The sequence below is a fragment of the Parus major genome, chromosome 12 (assembly GCF_001522545.3).
Source record: "Parus major isolate Abel chromosome 12, Parus_major1.1, whole genome shotgun sequence".
Classification (NCBI taxonomy): domain Eukaryota; kingdom Metazoa; phylum Chordata; class Aves; order Passeriformes; family Paridae; genus Parus; species Parus major.
The window spans coordinates 985,163-1,006,409 of NC_031781.1; the positions used below are offsets into that span (position 1 = coordinate 985,163).

The 21,247-nt window shown below is 42.7% G+C and overlaps 1 protein-coding gene across 4 annotated transcripts in view; it reads left to right on the forward strand.

Annotated features, from left to right (window-relative positions):
• Window positions 1–502: 502 nt before the first annotated feature.
• Window positions 503–21,247, forward strand: part of FGD3 (FYVE, RhoGEF and PH domain containing 3) — a 95,918-nt gene continuing 75,173 nt past the window's right edge. Inside the window, exon 1 of one of the 4 annotated variants that reach the window (XM_015640820.3) lies at window positions 503–719. In XM_015640820.3, coding sequence (XP_015496306.1) covers window positions 584–719 — 136 coding nt within the window. In that variant the 5' untranslated portion in view covers window positions 503–583. The remainder of the gene's footprint in view (window positions 720–21,247) is intronic. The other 3 variants (XR_001523893.3, XM_015640822.3, XM_015640819.3) reach the window with 3 other exon arrangements.

Sequence of the window (21,247 nt, forward strand, 5' to 3'; positions counted from 1 at the left end):
TGCACCGAGAAGCTTTTGGCTCCAAGGGCAACAGCCGGTGGAGAGCCTGTAGTCCTTAGGTTTCCCTTTCTATCGCTTGTTTTGAGCTTCGCCCTGGCTTCGTCCTCCTTCGTACCGAAGGGACCCATCAACACCTTCCTGTGGCATGCGGGTGCTGAGGAGTTTGGGCGCCTCTTTCTCCCTGCAGCTGCATGCCGGAGCCCCGCGGTTCACCTGAGGGGAGCGGGATGCCCTCGGTCAGCCCAGGGCGGCTCTGCCCCAGCGGGGGCTCCTCGCAGCGCTGCCCCGGAGCCCCGCAAGCGGCCGGCGCTCTGCCCCCAGGGCCGGGCGGGAAGGGGACAGGAAAGGGTGTTCTCCCCCTCCCCTCGGCCCCCGCTCCCGGCTCTAGGGAGGGGCCAGCCCAGGCGGGTGCGCCCTTTCCCCGCAGCTGCCCCCGGGCCGGGAGCAGCACCTGGTCCCCCGGCAGCCGGGCCGGCCCCTCCGGCGTGTCCCGCCGCCGCCTGGGCCGGGCCGGGCCAGGGGCGCATCCCGCCTCCGCCGCCTTCAGGGGCGCCGCGTCCCGCTGGCGGCGCCTCATGGCGCGATGCAGCTGCAGTGGGAGGGAGAGGAAACCCACCCCCCTCGCCCGGCGGCCGCCTTTGTAAGCGCCCGGCCCAGCTCGGCGCGCAGCGGCTCGGGGAGCGCCGGAGCGCGGCGGCGGGAGCAGATGGAACCGGAGGGTAAGGCTACGCCCAGCGCCCCGGCCGCGGCTCCTCCGGGGGAGCCCCGCGCTGGCCCGCCGAGCTCTCGGTGGCGGCTGCGGCGGCCGCGGGGAGCCGGGCCGGGGGCGCGGCGGTGCGGGGGTCCCCGCGGGCCGCGGGGTCTCAGCGGCGCGGGCGGGGAGGTTCCCGGGGAGGTTCCCGGGCCGGCCCCGCTCCAGGTGTGCGGGCCCCCCGCCGCCGCCTCCCTGCTCTGCCCTGCCCTGCCCTCCCCTCAGCAGTGGCGGCCGCTCCGCGAGGTCCAGCCGGCTCCGCTGGCGCCAGGGCCCCGGTCCGCCCGCGCCCTCGGCGGGGAGCCAGGGGCTCGGGCCGCTCCGCCGGGGGTCGGCGGAGGCCCAGCGGAGCAGCCCGCACGGACCCGGGGGCGCGCTCAACTAACTTTCTTTCTTTAATTGATTTTTTTTTCTTTTTTCTTTCCGTTCCCTGCCCCCGCCAGCGGCTGGCGCGGTTCCGATACAAACCCATGGCCCGCGGGGCCGGCCCGTCCTCCCCAGAGCGGCGCTGGCCACGGCCCCGCAAGCTCCAGCTGCGGGCTCACCCCGCACACACTGCCGGCTCCCTGGGCGCCTTACAATGGCCAGGGAATCCATGTTTGAGTAAATGCAGCCCTGAGCTGTGGAAATGTATTTTTAGTTCTCCCAAGACCACACAAAATCAGTTCTGTTCAACATTCAGTAAGACTGCTATTAACTGTATGGATTAAATGTATTTCCTGCCAATCCAGGCACTTATGAAATGCTGAGGTTTTTTTCCCTTTCTCCTTTTTAAATACCTTCTGGAACTGTTAGTACTCTGAACGTAAAACATTTTCAGTTGCAAATTGGAAATCTCTGAACCATAATGGTCTCTTATGTTTAGTTGCCTGTCTCTGTAAAGGCAGCTTTCTCGTGGAAAAAGAAAGAAAAAAAAGCAACAAAGGGGGGGAAGAAGCCCTAAAACCCCTTATGAGATTCATGTTTAGAAAACTGGCCACATGTATCGTAGCTGTTTTATAAACCTCAGTACCTATGTCACATTTTCCATTCCAAATATTAAGAGTGGTTTAATTATGTTAAAGGGATATGCTCTACCTTAGTTCCATTGCAAGATATAGGGAATTTTAACACAAAGGAAAATATCTCTGCAACATAAAAGAATCTTGAAGTGCCTGATACGCAGCGGCACCAAAGAATGGGAGTGACTATTGGCAATTGTTAATGACCAGAATTGGTTTTGTTGAGAAGCATGCAGAATGGAAAGGGGTTCTGTATGGTGACAAATACATTGATAAAATGCATTCTTTAGAAGTTTGTCTTTCATAGAAAGCTGTTTTTCACAATGCTTGGAGGATGTTTTAGAGTTCATACTCCATCTAGCAAGAGCTGTGTTTATAATATCCCTTGAAATAAGCAAGCTGGGTTGTTCCTGATTTAGCTCACTTGTGACCCAGTTCTTTATATTGTATGTTTTCTTACCTTAATAATGCTAAAGAAGAATGATAAAAATGAGATTCCGTTTGAAGGAACTCCTTTTAGATAAATAAATTCTTATTTTTAAAAAGGAGAAGTTTTCTGCCCTGCTTCTTGGGTAGGTGAGAGCTGTATCAAACTAGGAAAGATTATGGTGACTTGCAGAGCTGCTGAAGTTCCCCACCTGCCCAGGATCCAGAGCTATTCAGGTAGTCTGACTTCTGGCACCTCCTTAACTTCTTGGTTATCAATCTCTGTACATTAATTTTTAGAGAGGTCCTCCCACATGGGTTGGAGCCTGCAGTAGCTGAAATGGAAATTTTTGGCTGTGTCAGTGAAGGAGCCAGGATTCTCATGTCAGTTGTTTGTAGATTACAACACAAGCAATATGTAACTTCAAGGGCAGTTGCTTGTAGATTGATGCAATAGGTGACCCTCTGTATGTGTGTGTTTATTTTCTTGAATGTGGTCAGTGCTCTTCATGGAGATGCCAATGAGCTTTATTCCTGTTTTCAGAGTCAGGGCACTCAGTGCGGTGATCTAAGGGAAATCTGTACAGCTCGCTTGCTCTTGTGGCTCTGATCTGATGTGCCCTGCTTGCACAGTCCTGTCTGGAATCATTCTTGGATGGAGCTGAAATTGCTGTTCAGTCTCACTTGGTGCACTTTCTTGTGTTTAAATGTATGTCTAGAGCTCTTGCTGAAATTGAACCCAGGACTTTTCTCTTTCCAGCGGACTCTGCCTCTTGCCAAGTGTGCAGATCTAAGGCCTGTCAGGTATCTTCCACAGAGGCAGGGAAGGGAGACAGGGCTGATGCCAGGTTGCCCTTTCCTTAAGGAAACCCAGTGTAGTGTACTAATGCTACAGAAATACTGACCAGCACAATTCTTGTGGGTGTTTCCCCGGCTCACAGCTTTGGCTGAGGTGATAATGCGGGACAAGGTTGGGACTGCAGAGCGTATTTGGTCTTGGAGTGTCTCAAAGGTACAAGAGAGAATATTATATTCAAAACAATAAAAACAGTAGAATCATAGCAGTGATGGTGCTCATGGCTTTTTGTGTGGGATGATCTTCTGCAGTGTGATCCAGCATGAGGAAGACTGCCTTAGGTCAGTAGTGGTGGAAGTGGGATGTTGAAACCTTGTGACACCAGGAGCAACAGACTTGGGAAGTCAGAATCCCAGGGGATGATTTTTCACTCGTGCATTGCAGTGTTTTCAAGGCAGTTCTTGTGGCTTGGTGTTCCAAAGTGTTGCTGTGGTTTTATACCCCGAGTTCCCTGATCAGGTGCAATGTGTTTGGAGTGGAGAAAGCTTTGTTCTCAAATGAAGTGCGTGAGATGGAGTGGTGTGGGCAGTGCTGCCCTTTGAAATATGGCCTAAACTCCAGCCATTTCCTACTGGTTTTCAATGAAAAATGTGTAGCTAACTTCTGTAGGAGGTTCTGGAAACAGCTTTGTCTTCCCATGTGCCTGCAAGCTCAAAGAACACTGAATGTTCCTTACTGAAGTGTGTCTGTTCCTGCTGTCCAAGCTCATTTCCAGATTGTGTGGTCCTTTTTTTATTTAGGGATCTTGATAAGATTATTGGAGGTCAGTAATGGTCCTGCTTTGGTCAGTGAGTGTGACCCAGTGGTCTGTGTGAGAATTGAAAGGGCAGGCACTGTACATGCAACAATACTGTGATTAATGCTTTAATTCCTCTGACTGCACTCTGCTTTCTATTAAAGCTATGAACTTGTGAAATGCTTTTGAGGAAGATTAATTTTCTTCTTTGAGCTGTTTTGTTAAAATTTACAATTTATTTCTTAAATTTAAATTTTTAATTTACCAAAAACTCAATTTGAAACTAAAAGAGGTGACTGGTAAAACCTAAGTAATGAATATTTCTAGCTCCCTGGATACAGATATTGTGTTAGACATTTGAGCCATTGATTGTGTAGATGTTAACTTGTTTGAGTTGACTGAATGGTGGCAGATTAAAAGCTATAATAACTACTGTGGTATCCATTTGTATTGGCATTATCAAATTTTAATGTGAAATTTATGTTTCACTCCAGAGACCGACAATGATTTGCTATTCTTACATAATGATAAATATTAATATCCTTTTGAAAATGTGTCTTGTTCCAATTCTCTGAACTAGTTGAAAGTTTCTTTTAAGTAAAAAATAACGTGACTTCATATATTTCTTCATATATTTCAGATGTGGGAACAGAGTATATGACATAGCCTGAGCTAAGATGAACTTGGACATGAGTAAGAGAGAGAAGAGTGAAAATAGGAGGGAGTGTATTTGAATTCCTTTCCATGATGTGGCAGCTCTCGAGCCATGCTGCATGCCTGTCATCAGCTTTCAGGGCTCTCTTTTTTTTTGTCCTCTGCCAACTCCTTTGAACACCCCATTGAGAACTGAGCCTGGCACCCCTGAGCACCCCAGGCCTCCATGGTGAAAATCCATGTGAAATTGTAAATAGATGTCTGCAGCTCAGTGTTGCATTCTCTGGAGCATTTAGGAGGCAGTCAAGTCACAGCACAGAACTCTGGCTGCTTTGGAGGTTATGAATGGTGAAATTTGAGATGCCTTTGTTGGTGGAACAATAGTGAGGTACACTAAAAAGTACTTCCAGGGGAATTTTTTTCCCCTCCCTCTACTCTCCCCACTTGCATTCCCAGCCAGCTGCTAAAAGCAAGGGTTATTATAACTAGATTGGAATTTTACACTTTGCAGTATCTTAAAACTGTATGGGTCTTTGGGTTTTATTTCACAGCTTGTGGCTGTCCATTCCATCTGTGCTGCCTGTGATTAGGAGTTCCTGGTACTACATCACCGAGGATTTACTTTACCTGGGTGCCAGATGGGTGCCGTGCCAGCCTGTGCAGAGATGTGCTGGTCTGGGTGTCCCCACTGGTGATGCTGATTGGGGTAACAGCCTCATGCTCATCTCTGCTGCCTTGGTGCTGTGGCCTTTGCTTTTTCTGGCAGTGGTCACCACGTCCTTCTGTGATCTGCAGTTGTGGTCTGGCTTCTCAGGGTTAACTTGTTGAGTTTAAGTGGCATTACTTAAAGCATATTGCCTCTGTGGTACCTGACCACTAACTCACAAAATGTCCTCTCCCTGCTTCTTCTTCTGGTTTTACTGACTTTTGTTGCTATTTTTGTCTTTCTGTGAAAGAGTTTGTTGCTATTACCTGCTTTACTGTTTTCTGGGTTTTTTCACTTTTCTCACTATTAGCCTGGGGTTAAGACCCTTGTGTGGGACAGAAAGCCAATGATTTAGCTGCTATGAGAGGGCTAGGTGAAGAATTGAGGTGAAAGACCAAGAAGAGGAGGTTGACATAGCATAATCTCAGTCATGTCATGCAGGACTCCTTGCAGGATCCTTGAGGGGCTCAGCAAAGTGAGTTCATCAACTCCTCATCTATAGTCCCTCCATTAAGAGGGGGATGAAATTCCTGTCTTGAAGCAAGGCAGTTTGAATGACCTTTCAGATATGGGCATGATACTTTTGTCCCTCAGTCTTTCTACTCTCCTTCTTAGTATAATTATTTTGTGCTTATGAACTCTAAAAACCACCTGTTCTTTCACAGTTAATCATTAGCATAAAAAAGTTGCAGGAGTGCTAAAATGGGATTTTTCTCCTTTGTTGATGCTGCCTGATGATGTAATGTGTGTTAAGTGGTGGGGCCAATAAATCTGGCTTTACTGTCACATGGCATCCTCAAGAGGCATTGTTGGTCCCTCTCTGCACTCGTGTTGGGCACCAGTAGCCTGAGAAGGATGTTTTGTGTCTTGAAGAAATATGTCAAGTATTACCAGCTTTCGTGTCTTAAATGCTGGTGACTTTCTAGAGAGCTCAGAGTCACTAAAGGCAAGAATAACCATTTCTAAATTTTAAGATTCCATAGTCCTCCAGAGTACATTAAAATGTGCTGGATGTATTGATAACTGTTCAGAGGGCACTTTTGAGGTTGTCAGAAGCAGTCATTGAGCTGTGAATAGAGTCATGTAGAATTAATGGTCTTCAAATCTGTTGTTAGTCATAGGAAAAATGCATCTTTTGAGATGGCAGAACCTTCAAGATATTAACAGGGACAGAGCAGACCACTGACCATTGCTGTGAGAGGTGAGGAGCTCTGAAACATTCTAGGTCCTCATGCATGGCCATGAGCAATTACTTTACTATAATTGCATTTTTAAAACATGAAATGTCCCCTTCTGAAAAATTGTTCTAATTCTTTTTTCTTCTTTATTCACCTAACTTGATGCTGCTTCATAGAAATTCTTTTGTTTAATGACTATTCAAGGAGAGAGCATTTTTATGCTGGACTACTGAATGAATCATTTTCATATGGTATTTGCCATTTTTCTCTCTTCAAGCATTTTGAATAATCTCTGCTGAAGTATACAGAACCACTGCTGAAAGTGTAATCCCTTTATGGTTAATTTCTGGTACTCATTGAGCTAGTTAATGTGCATGGCTAAGACACTAACATGGGGTCCAGAGTTGGCACTGGTTAAATATCAGTCTGTTACTGGAAGCCCAACCTCTGTCCTTGGGATGGAGCATTTGGGTACAGTGTGTGCAAACAGCATACACATCTGCACATGGCATCACAGCAATCTGGATGGAGATTTTTGGAGGGTACCAGTCTTCATATTAAAGAACCTAATCTCTAAAAGTCCAAAGAACCTAGTAGTCCCAGTATTTTTTGAAAGACAGGGTGACATCTAAATATCACTTGGATGTCAGAGGTTTCTCCTCTTTGTTTTATACTTCTGAAAAGCAGGCAGTATTTTATACTTCTGAGAAACAGGCAGGTGTCTGACTATAATGAAGGAATCTAACACTGGGTTCTAGTTTTCTTAAACTCTTGGCCTCTTTTTATTCTTTCTTTTTAGGTTTGCAGGCTCTGAGCAGAAATTCTCTCTTGGTAACTTAACCCTGAGCAAATATTTACATTCATGAGATTCTTGCTACTTCAGTAATCATTTTGGGCCTTGAGGTTGGAATAGGATGAAAGTTAATGTACCAAACACTGGGGCAAGGAACTGTGAAAGGAAGACCAAAGAAGCCTCCAAACATGGGTTTGCCATGTTTGATATGAATCACCTGCTAAGTGTAGTTTGATTATCACTTCCAGAATGGGATCTACAGAGATACTGTGTTTTCTGCCACTGTCCCTATGTGTCTTATGGGGGCTTGTGATTTGAATTTCACCCAAAGCTTTAAAAAGCAGAATAAAAATGTTTGTGGAAAAACTGAAGAGAATGAAGTAGTAGAACAGAAGACTGAGATAGAAAAGAAGGAAAAGGTGAGTGCAGTGCAAAAAAACCTGACGGGGTGTAGGAAGAAATTTTGGAGAAATAGGATTTTAAAGTCAAAATTAGTAAGTAATCTGAAATTTTGTAGATGAGAAATCCTGTACAAAATGCTCTGGGAGATTAACCTGTGGGCACTGCAGAAGTAAGGGAAACTAACACCAACAGAGAGCTGAATAAATACTGGAGGAATTTGATTTAGAGGAAGGAGTGCTCTCTCTGCAGACCAGCGAATGAAAATACCGCCAGATCTCAGCTTCCTGTGGGTTTGGTTTTTTCCTAGATTTCGCTGTTACAATCCAGCATCTAGCCTGGTACTGGCTGTAGTGTTTCTGGGAAAGACAGGGGGTGAGAGTCTACTCAGTTCTCATACCCTTTGGGGGAGAAATGTGCAGGGCTCTTCATGGAGGCTCTCAGTGGAGGATGGAGCTCCCTCACACAAGCCCACCTTGACCATGCCTTTGGAGAGGTGTTTGGAGCTCCAGGGATTTGGTTGTGGTCTGGCCTTTGGGTCAGCCACTGCAGCTCCATGCTGCTGCTGCTGCTGGGATAGCTGAACACAGTGCAAGCTGGGCATTGTATTCCCTCTTAAATGGGATGGAAAAGGGGATTGTGCTCCCTTAGGTAAAATGGTGCTGTTGGTTGTCATGGTTGTCCTGGAGCTGTGGCTGAACCTGCAAAAACCAGCAGTGATTAAGGCCCGGTCCCCAGGCTGTAGTAGTGTCTGTCTTGGAGCTCTTAGGGACTTGTATTGAAATAACATATATGGGTTTTCTATTTCATTGTTTTCCCCCATTTTTCCCTTGTTTGTTGATTATCTGCAAAGCCCCTGACTGGGGATAGATGAATTTTGCCTGATGCAAAACCTCAGCCATTCCAATTTCCTGTTGGAGCCAGGTGTTCCACCTCTGTGAATTGCTCTCACTGGCTCTGGAAGTCATTCATGCAGAGTGAAGTTTCCCATGGAGGAACAAACAGTGCTGCCTGCTGAGCTCTCCCAGATCTGTTTTACTGATTGCTATTGAAATTCTTACAGCCTGTTTCTTGGTAGAAACACAGAGCCAAACATCAACATTGAGGGGAGAAGTCTCCCTCTAATTATTGCACACTTGAGAAATGCATTTCCTAAAATTTTTTTCATCTTATGCAAATACGTGCCTTGCTTTGCCATTCCTAATTTACTGGTGGAAGTGCAAGTGTACATAGCTAGGGGAGAGTAAGATTTCCTCAAAATAGTAAAATAAAAGTAATAATTGTTTAAAATCCTGTCTCATCCATACTGTGTGGCATTGTTAGAACTGGGTCTTTGGTTGGAGTTACGGCTGCTTGATATAGATGGTTGTGCACTCAAAAAAGTTGCTTCACTTGGAATGCAGAACAGATGCTTTTCTTATTCACTTGAAAGGATAGTCTGGTGCTTTGTTGGTATTTCCCAGACCATGCAAGTCCCAAAAGTTATTTTAAAAACTGTTAATCCTCTTCTTAGGACAAAGAAACTGCCGAAGCAAATTTTGAGGATAGGAGAGCTGCTGTGTTACTTGTCCATCTACTTTGGGGTTCTGGCCACAGACCAAAAACCTTTGTAGCAAATGGTTATAGAATAGCTGGCAGCAAGAGGTGGTTTTATTATTTCTTTTCTTCCCCCTACACTCAATTGTTCAAAAATTCCATTGTGTCTTAAAGCTGGAGGGTTCATCAACTCACAGAATTCATGGAGTCCACAGAAACAGAACTTTTCTTATGGCTGGTAACAGGATTTCTGGTTGTTCAGAAACTGTATAGAGAGCTGTGCCACAGTTTTGCTTGTATGTTTGAAGTATTAAAATGTTGTATCATGACAATACAGCATGAGGGTGGATGTTCCACCCCACTCCTCTCTCCTCTGTGCAAAGTGTATTTTGGGTTTGAGCTGATTCGTTCCAAGCTGTAAGTGAGGTGAGTTGCCTCCAACTGCACAGTGTGCACTGTTTTATTGCTCCTTTTCTCTCCTCCCTCACTGCTGGATTAGGTTTCTCCATGGAGAATTGAGCAGGATCTTGCTGAATGATTTTTGATGACAGCAGAGCCTCTATAGGGTGGTGGTTTCCTCTCTCTTCAGTGGAGGGTCAGAAACACAGGAGTCATAGGTGGTACCTGTAATCTGGAAGAGGCTTGATGAAATCCTCTTAAAAATCTTCAACCATGAGAACACAGGTTTTAAATTTGGCTGTTTGATTCCCTTACATCTGCTTTTTGCACCTACATTGCTCCAACCACAAAGATATTGGCTGCTAAGAGTATATTCCAAATCTGCCAAACACATTAGATTATCCTGTCTCCTGATTCCTGATCTGTTCCATCAGCTTTATTGGATGAACATCAAACTCCTGTTGAGTTCTGGTCATCTGTCCCACTTCACAGTGCCTGAGGAATCCTCGAGTACTACTGATGTGGCTCAGCATCAACCTACCACTTTTTTTTTATTTTTTCCATTTCCAACTGTTCTGTCTCTTCCCTCTAACATATTCCAGTTATGTGGAACTTCCAGGATATTCCTGATGACATCTTTTCCCAAGATGTTTCTGCTGTGACATCTGCTTGGATGACTAATAAAAATGAATAAACCCTGAGTTACTGCAGTTTGAGCTGAACTTAGCCTTGATCTTCAGATCCTTCTGGAGACCAGATTGCAAAAATGTGCATTCTTGTGCATTATTTCCAGCTCTCTTAAACTTACAGTTTTATATCCAAAACATGGAGGTTTAGATAGATTGTGCTTGTGGACCTATGATAACTCTGTGCTGCTGTTTCCCTGGTTTTTTATTTTATTTAATTTAATCTCCACCCACCACTGAATTTATGTTCCACTATCTAGTGATGGAAGAAGCTATCTTACATATTAAATGAGGCTTTTGAGTGTGTAATCTCTTGGTGTAGCTTGAAGATTTCTGGTTGTGGTGATACTATAAATAACAAAACCCATCATCATTGTCATTCCTAAGTACCATGCATCCCACAGGGAATCCTTCAGGAACCTACTGAGGAGGTGCTTGGCACTAAAAGCTGATTTTTTTATCAGCAGCTAGTGGGAAAAATGAGAATCTAATATCCATTTGATTAGTAAATCAATATGTTTATCTATCTTTAGAAATGCATTAAAGATGTTTAAATGTCATGTGCCTTAGTTTCTGAAAATAGTGCAGAATCATCATTTGCAGTAAAGGCCTTAAAATACCTTTTTATGAAATAAAATTGTTTTTTCTTTTTAAAATGTTAGTAGGCATTTTCAAAGGGGGCACAGTTATAGAAGGGGGAGTAGTTCAAATGTGATTCTGTAACTTCCATTTTGCTTTTGTTTATTTTTTTAAGACTTGAAAATCAGATGGTGTTTGAAGGATTTTTGAAGTTGATCCTGGGGTTTGCAGTGGTGTGTCCTTGCTGAGAAGGCTTGTGGCAGACCTTCAAATCCAAGTCCTTACTTTTCAGTCTGGTGTAGTGATGATTACTGTCATTTATTTCACTTAGAAGCAGAGCATGCTTTTCAGCAACTTTGGTGTTAAAAGACATGACCCAAAGAAATGTTATAGTTTTCCCCCTGGTGATTCTGCTGCCAGATAGATATATTGGAGGGAGGTCACACTTCCAGGGGTTAACACAGGCTGGAGCAGGATAAAGCCTCGTCTGAACAGAGTGGGCAGAGCTTTCCCTGGGTGTAGCTTCTTGGATGTCTTCTCATGTCAGTGGGTAACCAGTACAGGACTAGAGCTAATCAGCCAGATTGCATGCCCAGAGTTTCCCAGAGAAAGGGAATCTTTTGGAAAAATGCTTATCCAAAAGGAAGCCTGAACTGAAAATATGGTGGTAATGTTCAAGTTACTGTTCGATTTATAATCAGAGTTCTGCTTAAAATGATGCTTCTTAATTCTATGTATTTTTAGGTGGTGTTTCAGCTGGGTAATAGACTTGTGTAAATATGTCTACTGAATGAATGTGTAATTAATGTCCAGAATAAAAGAAATGGAATTAACAGGATTTTTCTTCATAAGGACTGCATTTATCAGATAGGTTTGTCTTTGTTGTCCAGCATCCTGGTCTAGTGGAAAGTACCTATGGCAGTACCCCCGTGGGAAGGGGATTGGAATGTGGTGGCCTTTAAGGTCCCTTCCAAAGCAAACCATATGTGATTCTGTAATTCTGTGATTTGCAGAAACTGGATAGATTGTTACACTTCCTTGTTTTGGCTGACTTGCAGTAGATTTGATTTTCAGTGACGAAAATGTGCTGCTGCATCTTTAGCTGGCTCTTCAGCTGACTCTGAATTTGTCCCCACTCCCTGCACCCAGATGGCCTATTCAAGATGTGGTGTAGAGTCTTTATTTCAACTTGCTGGTATTGATTAAATTGTAATGTCCCTTTTTTTTCTTTTTTTTTTCTTCCTTTTCCTTTTGTAATACATTAAATGCATTTTTAAGAGCTGGATGTCACAATTGCAGGATTTGAACTAGTTTGTTTAAACAAAAAACCCACAAAAACTGGAAATCTGTATTTTTTCTACATTGTTATTTTACATTTACATTTATTTAATGACAGTCATGATAGAGGCTGATTTATGCAGGATTTGAAGTGTAGCTCAGCTGTGGATTTCTACAGCAGTTTATAGATAGCTTAGAAATGTTTGTAGAGGCTACATAGTGACAGTGTTTGGCTGTTGTCTGGCTGAAATATGTAGGATATTCATTAAAGATATTGATATCTTTGTTCTCTTACTTGGAGTTGACATAGATAGGTCAGCGCTGCTGCTCTCTGTCAATCCCACCCATTACATCTGTTCTCCATGTAGTCCAAGGGCTAAAATTTAATTAAATTAATAGTCTGGTTTTGTTGATTACTGGTATTAGATCTGGTGTGGTTTTTGGCTTAGGTTTTGTCTTGTAGGGTTGGGATTTTTTTTATTATTGTTTTAAACTAATTGCTTTTTGTGAGAAATCAGGAGTATGACTTCCTTCTTTCCAGTCTGTTTTTCAGTGGTGACGATTATCTCCTAAATGAAAAATGTTAGCTCTGAGCTGACAGAGCCACGCTCCATCAGGCACACCCACTTCTGAACACATTCCCAGAACACTGTTCCAGAAAGTTAATGCAAACACCTCCAGCTTCTTCCTTCTCTCAGCTTCTGTCATACTGACCATGTAAAAAGAGCTATTTGTGTTTAGCTTTGATTAGTTTGCCTGTGCTAGTCTCCAAATTTGGGACATTCTTTAAGCTCTCTTCTGCTAAAGCATCTTGCAGGTGGTCAACTCATGCCTTTTTGGGGCTGTGCATGTAAACTCATCTGAGGTCTGGCCATCATGGCCAAGGGTCTTCTGGCTGGGAAGAGACAGAAATCTTTGTTACAAATACTGTTTTGGAGAGTGTTTTTCTTGTTTCTGTTGGGGGATTTGTGGGGGTTTTTTAGGGGCAGGAAGGATATTGTGATTTGTTTTGTATGATTTTTTTTTTGTTTGGGATTTTTTTTTTGTTTGGTTTGGTTATTTTGTTTGGGATTTTTTTGAGTGTGTTTGGTCTTTAAAAAGGCCTTCAAAAATAACATCATGTGTTGTATACATGCTGGAATAGCTTCATCCCAGTGAAGGCAAACAGCAGATCCTTGGCAGTATGAGCTCAGCTTTAGCTTCCTTTATATGTTATTGGATCCTTGGATGGATTTTCCACTAGAAAAGAAGCATTATCTTCTGAGTTCAGGTAGGCTAACCCACTATTCAAAGTTGGCTTGCAGTGTTTGTAAATGAGGGCACACCATAGTTTTATATCATGTAGCCAGGATTATTATAAACAATGGCATGTTTCCTGCTCTTTGTCATTGTGCTTAATTTCATGGTGTCATGGTTTGGGAATGGTACTCCTCAATTCAGGGCTCCCACCAAGCCTTTCCAAACCATGCTCCACTTGCTCTCTCCCTTGTGGCAGCTGGAGAGGAAAATTGGAGGCACAGCAGGTAAAGATCACGAGCTGAGAAATCAATTTACTGAAAACAGCAATGAGGTAAGAAAATTAATAAGGAAGGCAACAATAATAATACAGAATGAGCAGGAAAGTGGCCAACAAGCTCATGTGCAGGACCCCTGACAATACCTGACCATGACCTGGAAAATTATATGAAGTGGCAGGGAATAACCTCTGGGTTCTGCAGTAAAAATTAACCCTGTCCTTGCTGTAACCAGGACACAGGGATTTTTTTGGGATAACACTTCAGAAACAAGCACTGATAGTCAAGTTTTTTGTGCTGTAGTCAGCCTGCAATACTAAGCAGACCCAATACAGCAGAGGGAAAATACTGACCAGTGTCTTGTTATGGGAAAAAATATTCTTCTGAGTCCATCAGCTTTGTAAGAAAATGGATATCTATTTTCTCCAGATTTAGGTCCCAAGTATGCTCAGAGTTCTGAACCGAATGTAGAGTTCCCTACAAGTCATGTTATGAGTGTTCTCCATATTCAAATGTTAGGTAATCTCCTTCAATTATCTTAAAAGTGCTTGAGGATATAGATTGTAAAGTAATCTTAGTTTAAGATCTGGGGTGCTTAACAATTGGGGATTGTCTTCAAGATGTCAATATCATTAAGAAAAAGCCCAGGCTATTCTGAATAGTTTTTATATTCTCTTTTACACTCTCTGTTTACAGGCTTGATAGGAGTATTATTGTTTATGTGGCAAGAAAGGCTTTGGTCCATAAGACCAGGAAATGACAGGAAAAAAATGTTTATTGCCTGTTACACCCATCTGTTCTGATGGGAAAATAAAAGTAGGAACAAAATTTTGGTTTTTTTCCCCCTTCATTTTCCTCTTTGTCAGAGGGGATGTGTTTGTTACAGTAGAAATTGATGGAAGTTCCTTTTGTACTTCAGCTTGTGAAGTACGTGGGTCCATCTGGAAAGACTAGATTTCTTTCAGTTTGGGAGATTAGGAAAAATTGCAGCAGTCAGAGAAAGATACCTGTCATTCTTGAGGTAAATATAAGATGTTTAGTGATCAGTGGCTCAGGTGGTGACCTGGGGGCAGGGGAAAAATGGGATGCTGAAAAGTGGGAGAATTTGGGTTCTGCCAAAGGAAAGAGCCTTATTCATTGTGGAATAGTCTAAACTGTTGGCTCTGCAGCAGTTCCAGGGGTCCTGCAGGCAGAGGACAGAGGTCATCTTGGCATCTTAATAATGACTGATCAAATCTGAGAGAAGAAAATAATTTTCTGTAGTTCTGAGCTGTTCACCAGTGAGTGCTGTGCTGATGTTACAGGAAACTCCTAATTGCTAATATTGTCAGGAATGCTTCCCTGCCCCCCTCCCCTGTTACAAAGCTGGGTTGCTACTGTGCTGGCAGCCAGCAGTCTTGGCACCAACACCAAAGGCAAAGCTAGAAAGATGAGTGTTTAAGAAATCTGTAAGATGTATGTCAGGAAAAGATTCCTTCAGGTAGAAGCTGGTATCATGCTGGAGTTACATCTTTTTGAATTGGATAAAGTGGCATTTGATTGAGTCCTCAAGACTCACTCTCTGTGAGACCACAGATCTTCAGTGGAAAAAGTGGGTGTTGTTGGAAACTCAGGATGTGGCCCTGCTAATTCTTGTAAATCTCTCAGCTTCTTTCCATTCTCCTAAACATGGGGTTTGCAATCCCTAATGGGGCATGAGGACTCCTCACTGAAGTGGCTTTACTTGTCAGGGTGGTAAGACATTCTGGTGCCTTGAGCTGGAACACAATTTTGGCACTGTTGCTGCTCTGCAGTTTGTGGAGGAGGGTTCCTCTTATTATACATGCAGAGTTCTGAGCTTTTTGTTCTTCTAGGACTAATAGCAAGATCATATCTTTACCTTGGAGCACCAGGGGTAAATGCATGGTATGTTACAGTAGACTGATTTTTTAATTTATTTTTTTTTTAATTTTATTTTAATAACTGTATTAACCTCTTTAGCTACCTAGAGTATTTTTGGATTTCACCCAAAATAATTGGGCATGGAACTATGAGGTTACTGAGAGGTAAGGTTCTGCTCTAGTGCTCTAGCTTCCTCTGCAGTTAAGCAGACCATGTTTTGCACTCAGTTGCTTGACAGTTTCTAATCAGGAGAATCAGAAACTTGTCCTGTTTCAAGTACTGACTTGGACTGTATGATTGAAACAACGTACCCTTCAGATGTTTATATACAGTGCTCACACTTTGTCTGGATCAGCTACCTCTGAACTGAGCTTTGAGGTAATGCTCTTTGGTCTTTGTCAGTTCTGTTGGATGGATGTCTGACAGCAGTTGAGAAAATCAAGAGGATTGGCTTTGCGTCCTCTTGACCTCCTGAAGCTTTTTGGCTCTTCCATACTTCATCTTGGTTACTTGAGGACTTTATTTGGAGCCTGTAAAAAAGAAGATTAGGTTATTTGAGCTGTCTGTAAAACTCTGTTGGACTTGGTTCAGCTCTAAGGCTGCCCAAAAGCTTGGGTTGGATCTAGGCTAGCGTGTTACCAGCACGACAGCTCTTTGCATGAAGAACTGGTGGTGTTTTGGGTAACCTTTAAGGTTTCAGTTTGAACCAGAGTGCACAGATCTCCTCACAGCCAGATGGATCTGCTCTCCATCTGTAGCATTGCCAGTTATTAGTGGCAGCTGTGACTTGGGATGCAGAGAGTAACAAACCTTTTCTCAGCTGCCTGTTAGAAATTCCTGCTGAGAAGTCTGCTCTCACTTTCTCCTGGATAGACTGGACTTTGTGGTTGCCTTCTCTCTTGTGTCAGGTTTGGGGGAAGACTGGATTTGGCTTATAAGGGAGGAGTATAAACAATTCTTTGAGTACTTCTGTTTCTGATTCAGGAGTAGGAAGCAGTTTAGTTGACATTGTTCCTCTTAGGATGTATTCTTAGTTTTTAGTATTTATTTATTAGTTATTTAGTATTTAGTAGATATTAGTAATTTTGCTATTATTACAGGTCGTGTGCTCTGAGACTGTGCTTGGCTACAAACCAAAACACAGTAGTATGGAGTGAGGTGGGAAATGGCTTCAAAGGAGCTCTCTGGTTAGCACTAAAATGAGGATGGTGACACATCCCTTGTCAGCCCCTGGAAAACCTGCATAGTGGAGTTGGTCAGCCATGGTGGGGCCATGGCTCAAGGCTCAAATTGAGCCTTGGCTGCTCTTCTCTTTGATCCCACACAGGAAAGAAGTGTCAGAGAACAGATAAATTCTGTGTCTGTAAGGTGTCCTTTGCTCATCAGTTTGACTTTGGAAAATGATGAAGTTGATGGAGTCCGATTTCATAACACAGAACAACCCAGTCTAACACAGAACTCAGCCACTTGTCTCAAAAACTAAAGTAGGAGAACCTCAATCTTTCCCACTCCTTCTGGTTTGATGGCAGTGAGAGCAAGAGATGCCCAGAGCCTGGAGAGGGATTACAGGTGGCAGGAGAGCACCTGAAAGACAATGCAAAGCAATTCCAGCTACTCCAGCCAGTAGATTGGCTTCATTAGGGCCTGGATTAAATTCCTCTATGCACATTAATACAGCATGGGAAATAAGAGTTAAGAGTTGTACCAGCTGGAGATGGAGCTAGGCTGAGAGAGCTGGGGGTGTTCAGCCTGAAGAAGAGAAGGCTCTTGGGAGACCTTAGATCCCCTTTCAGTGCCCAAAGAGTCTCTAAGAAATTTAGAGTGGGACTTCTGATAAGGGCCTGGAGTGACAGGACAAGGAGAATGGTCTCCCAGTGCCAGAGGACAGAGTTAGATTAGATTTTAAGAAGAAATTCTTGGCTGTAAGAGAGTGCTGGCACAGGGTGCCCAGAGAAGCTGTGGATCCCTGGAAATGTCCAAGGCCAGGCTGGACAGGGCTTGGAGCCGCCTGGGACAGTGGAAGGAGTCTCTGCCCATGGCAGGAACATCTTGTTGAAATTAGACTATCTTTAAAATGCCATTGAGCCCAAATCAGTCTAGGACCTTGACAAATAAAACCATGCTGTGGAGGCTGGGCTGCCTTCTCTGGCAATTTGCTTTTGCTATGATTTCAAACAATTAAAACTTGTTTTAGTTCCATCAGCAGCTGTGACCATGACCTTCCACAATAAGCAGTGAAATTATTTGAAAGGCCAGGAAGATGCTGCTGTTTTTTTCTGTTTCATAAGTTAATCAACACTTGTCTTCTTCCTATAAACTGGAGTTATTTCCTGGAGGTGTGTGCCCCATTGTTTGCTTACCAAGATTGCTAAATATGTTTCAAAATCAATGTCTTTAAAGTATTATGTTCATTGGAGGGGGGATTATTTTCAGATTAAAGAATTAAAACTGATAGAAAATAATAATTTTGTGGTGATCCTGGCAATGGCTCCTTTTTGTTTGTTCGTTTGTTCTGTGGGGGTTTTTGGTTTGGTTTGGTTTTTGTGGGGTTTTTGTTTTGGTTTTAAAATTTTATTAATTGTCTCCAGGAGCTTCTTAGTAGGAGTTTCTTGTAATCTATCTTTTTCTTCTTGGCTCAGGCTCTTGCTTCTCTTTAGTGCTAAAAAAGGAGATGTCTGTTTTTTAGAATCATGATATCAGAGCTGATTCATTTGATTAATTTTGGTTGAGAGAGAAGCGCAGGATGTATGTTTCAAAGGCATAGAAAGAAATAGGGATTTCTAGTTAAATATTTGGTTTTTTATTTATAGGTTTGCAGCATCCCTGTTGGCTTTGATTAAGGCATCTGATTCTTTACCACGTTTTTGATTTTTTTTTTCTCATGAGGGAAAACAGCTTGACATTTCACCCAAGGTGACAGTTCTCCTTTAAAGCTCCAGTTCCAGATTCAAGTAGTTACCTATGACTCTCAGATTAGATTAAAAAAAATAAATATTTGACTGAGATTTTTCAAAGTCTTTGTTGGAGGAATACAGTTTTTTGTAACTTTCAGACAGTAAGTCATAAAAAAATTTGCATTTCTCAAATTTCAGAGGTAATTCCACCACATCCCTGGATGTGTTATAAGAATCTTATGGCTGATCCTCTTCTAAACACTTGCAGCTGGCAGAGGTTTGGGCTTCTTTTTTTTTTTTTGCATCTCTGAGGCCATAGGTAAGTATTTGTCTCTGTTTAGTTCATTTATCTTTTCCTCCCTAGCAAATTTTTTTGGGAGAGGTTCTTTGGTGCAGTTCTGTGTCAATCCACCAGATGACACTTGATGCTTAAGGATGAAAACATAAGTGGCCCTGCATGAAAAATTCTGTATTCCTGTGTTGATTTAGAAAAAGGTTCAGATCATTTTATTTTCAAAATATTTTCATATGGTACTTGTAGAATTTGAGGGGTGTGTACAACACTCCCCATCCCTGGGAGTGTCCAAGGCCAGGCTGGCCAGGGCTTGGAGCAACCTGGGACAGTGGAAGGTGTCCCTGGCCATGGCAGGGGATGGGATGAGATGAGCCTTGAGGGCCCTTCCATGATTCTATACTCTTCTTTAATAAGAAGTTACTGGTGGGAGCAAAGACCCTCAGAAGGTGTTTTCTTACCTCATCAGAAGGTGAGCAGTTTTGATATCCATTTGTGTGGTAGACCCCAGTACCTCTGCAGGTTTTACCACAATATTGACAGCAATTACAAATCCTCCAGGCTGGGATGAAATAGTTTACAGGCCATGTTATGCATTTGTCATGTTCTTTGCTGCCCTCCCTCTTCCCTTACCATCTGTTTCCCAAATCCTTTATTTTTCACTTTCACTCTTTTTTCACAACTTTTCTTGTAATGTTCATTATGTTCATTAATGTTCTTTTGTTCCAATTCAGTTTTGTCTCAAAACTCCATAAAAGAATTAGACCAAAACCATAAAGCAGCAACTGAGATAAACTGAGCTTTTAAACTGTGTTCAAAAGAAATTTGAAATTGAACAAGAGGGGGTTTATGCATCCCTAATTAGAGGCAAAGCTAAGTGAGCATGACAGATTTATTGATGATAAACCTCAGTCCTGTTTAAACATCTGTTGAAGCTCAACTTAATAAGTGACAGCAGATTATTGCTGCCTCAGATGCAGTTCCTGGGTGCCTGTGGGACCCTGGAGGAGCTTCATTGTGCTGTGTTTGCAGGACCAGTCCCAGAAATCCTGGGGCTCTATCAGCTGTGCAAGGTTTACTACAAGTGTGCAGAAAATTGTCCTTCTTAAAATCAACTTATTTCATCTCCCAAAAAAACCCCAAAACATTCAGGATATTCTCAAGGTGTACTACTGAAGGGGGAAAAATATGCATAAAAATTATTTTCTTTTGGATTAAAGAGGATGTGAACAGCTCCTGAAGGCAGGCAGAAGACTGCAATGTTTCAAGGGCAAGAGAATATTTACCTTAATATGAACGTGAAATTACTTGTGTGGAAAATCGTGTTTTACAGGTCAGGGAAGAGTGGAGTCGACACCAGTCATGAGGTGGTTCAGAACAGCTCTGTTTCAGTGCTCCTGGCATTAACTGAGGGCATGGGTGGTTTGTTTGACTCCATTTACACACCTTTTCTCACTCTGGGAAACTTGGGAATTTCTTGGAAGTGGTGCTCTGCCTTTTCTGTCTTCACTTGTGCCCCACTTTTTTCCTTAGTCCGGCAGGTCCAAGTTTTGCTTTGTTTCATAACCAGTACAGTAGTTTTCCACCTTTTTCATACAGAAATCCCAATTTTTCATATTCATTTAACAGCATGGAAGGATCTTTCCTTGAGAAAATGTGGGGATTTCTGAGCCAAGAGTGTGTTGCCAAATGTTTGTCTAAAGGATGTCATTAGTATGGAGGGAACAAACAATAACCAGCCCAAATCCAAACCTCTTGGCAGCAAGCTACAACAAAGAGCTTTTTTGACTGTTTTGTGCCAAACATTTAAACACGTGTGAGAGGCTGTGCTTAAAAGGAAAACATTCAAAGCGAAAGGGTGCCATAAAATAGGCATGTTAGTGCAAGACAAGTGCATTGTAACCTTGTTCCTCAAGCCAGGGTGCAGTTTAATGGCTATTTGAAAAATCAAAAGACAAAAGTAAATCCTCCTTCTGCAGTTACTGAGCTGGTTCTGGGTCCACAGCATCTCAGGCCAGGCTCTGGTCACAAAGCAGTGCTCTCCAAATTGCCATGCTCAGCACCCAAAATAGCAGCTGGCAAAATTCAAAGAACTGACTCTCTTGATTTGTAGTGCTTTGTGTGGGTCCCTTCAGCAAAAACCTGCAAAATCTCAGCTGGGAGGTGTTTGAATGTCTGTAATTGATATATTGTTTCATGTGAATGGAAGTGTTACTTCATTAAGTGCTTTGGGGTTTTGGGGGGGGTTTGAAAAATACCTTTTGTATAATAAGATTATTATTAAGCCTGACTAATTATCATTGAACACATTCCAAAATCCAAGATGAGGACTCTAAAAACTACAGCCTTGAGTTGGTTTGAATTTTGCAGATCTTTCTACAGGCGTTGAATTTGGATCGATGCAATACTGAAATTAGGATTTTTCTTTTTTTTTTTTTTAATTTTATTTTATTTATTTTTAAAATTTGTGTCTATAAAGCTTTATATTTTCCTTTGGTGTGGATGTTGCATGGATTTGCCTTGTCATGCAAGTGTGCTGCTGCTGGTTCCTGGCAAGGAAATAAGGGCATTTGTACCTCTTAGGCCTGGTAGAGAAATGAGCAATTGAGTGAATTGTAACATTTTTCTTTACAGCAAAGGATAAATTGAAAGGTAAAATTAAACAAAAAGACTTTTGCTTTGTTTTTT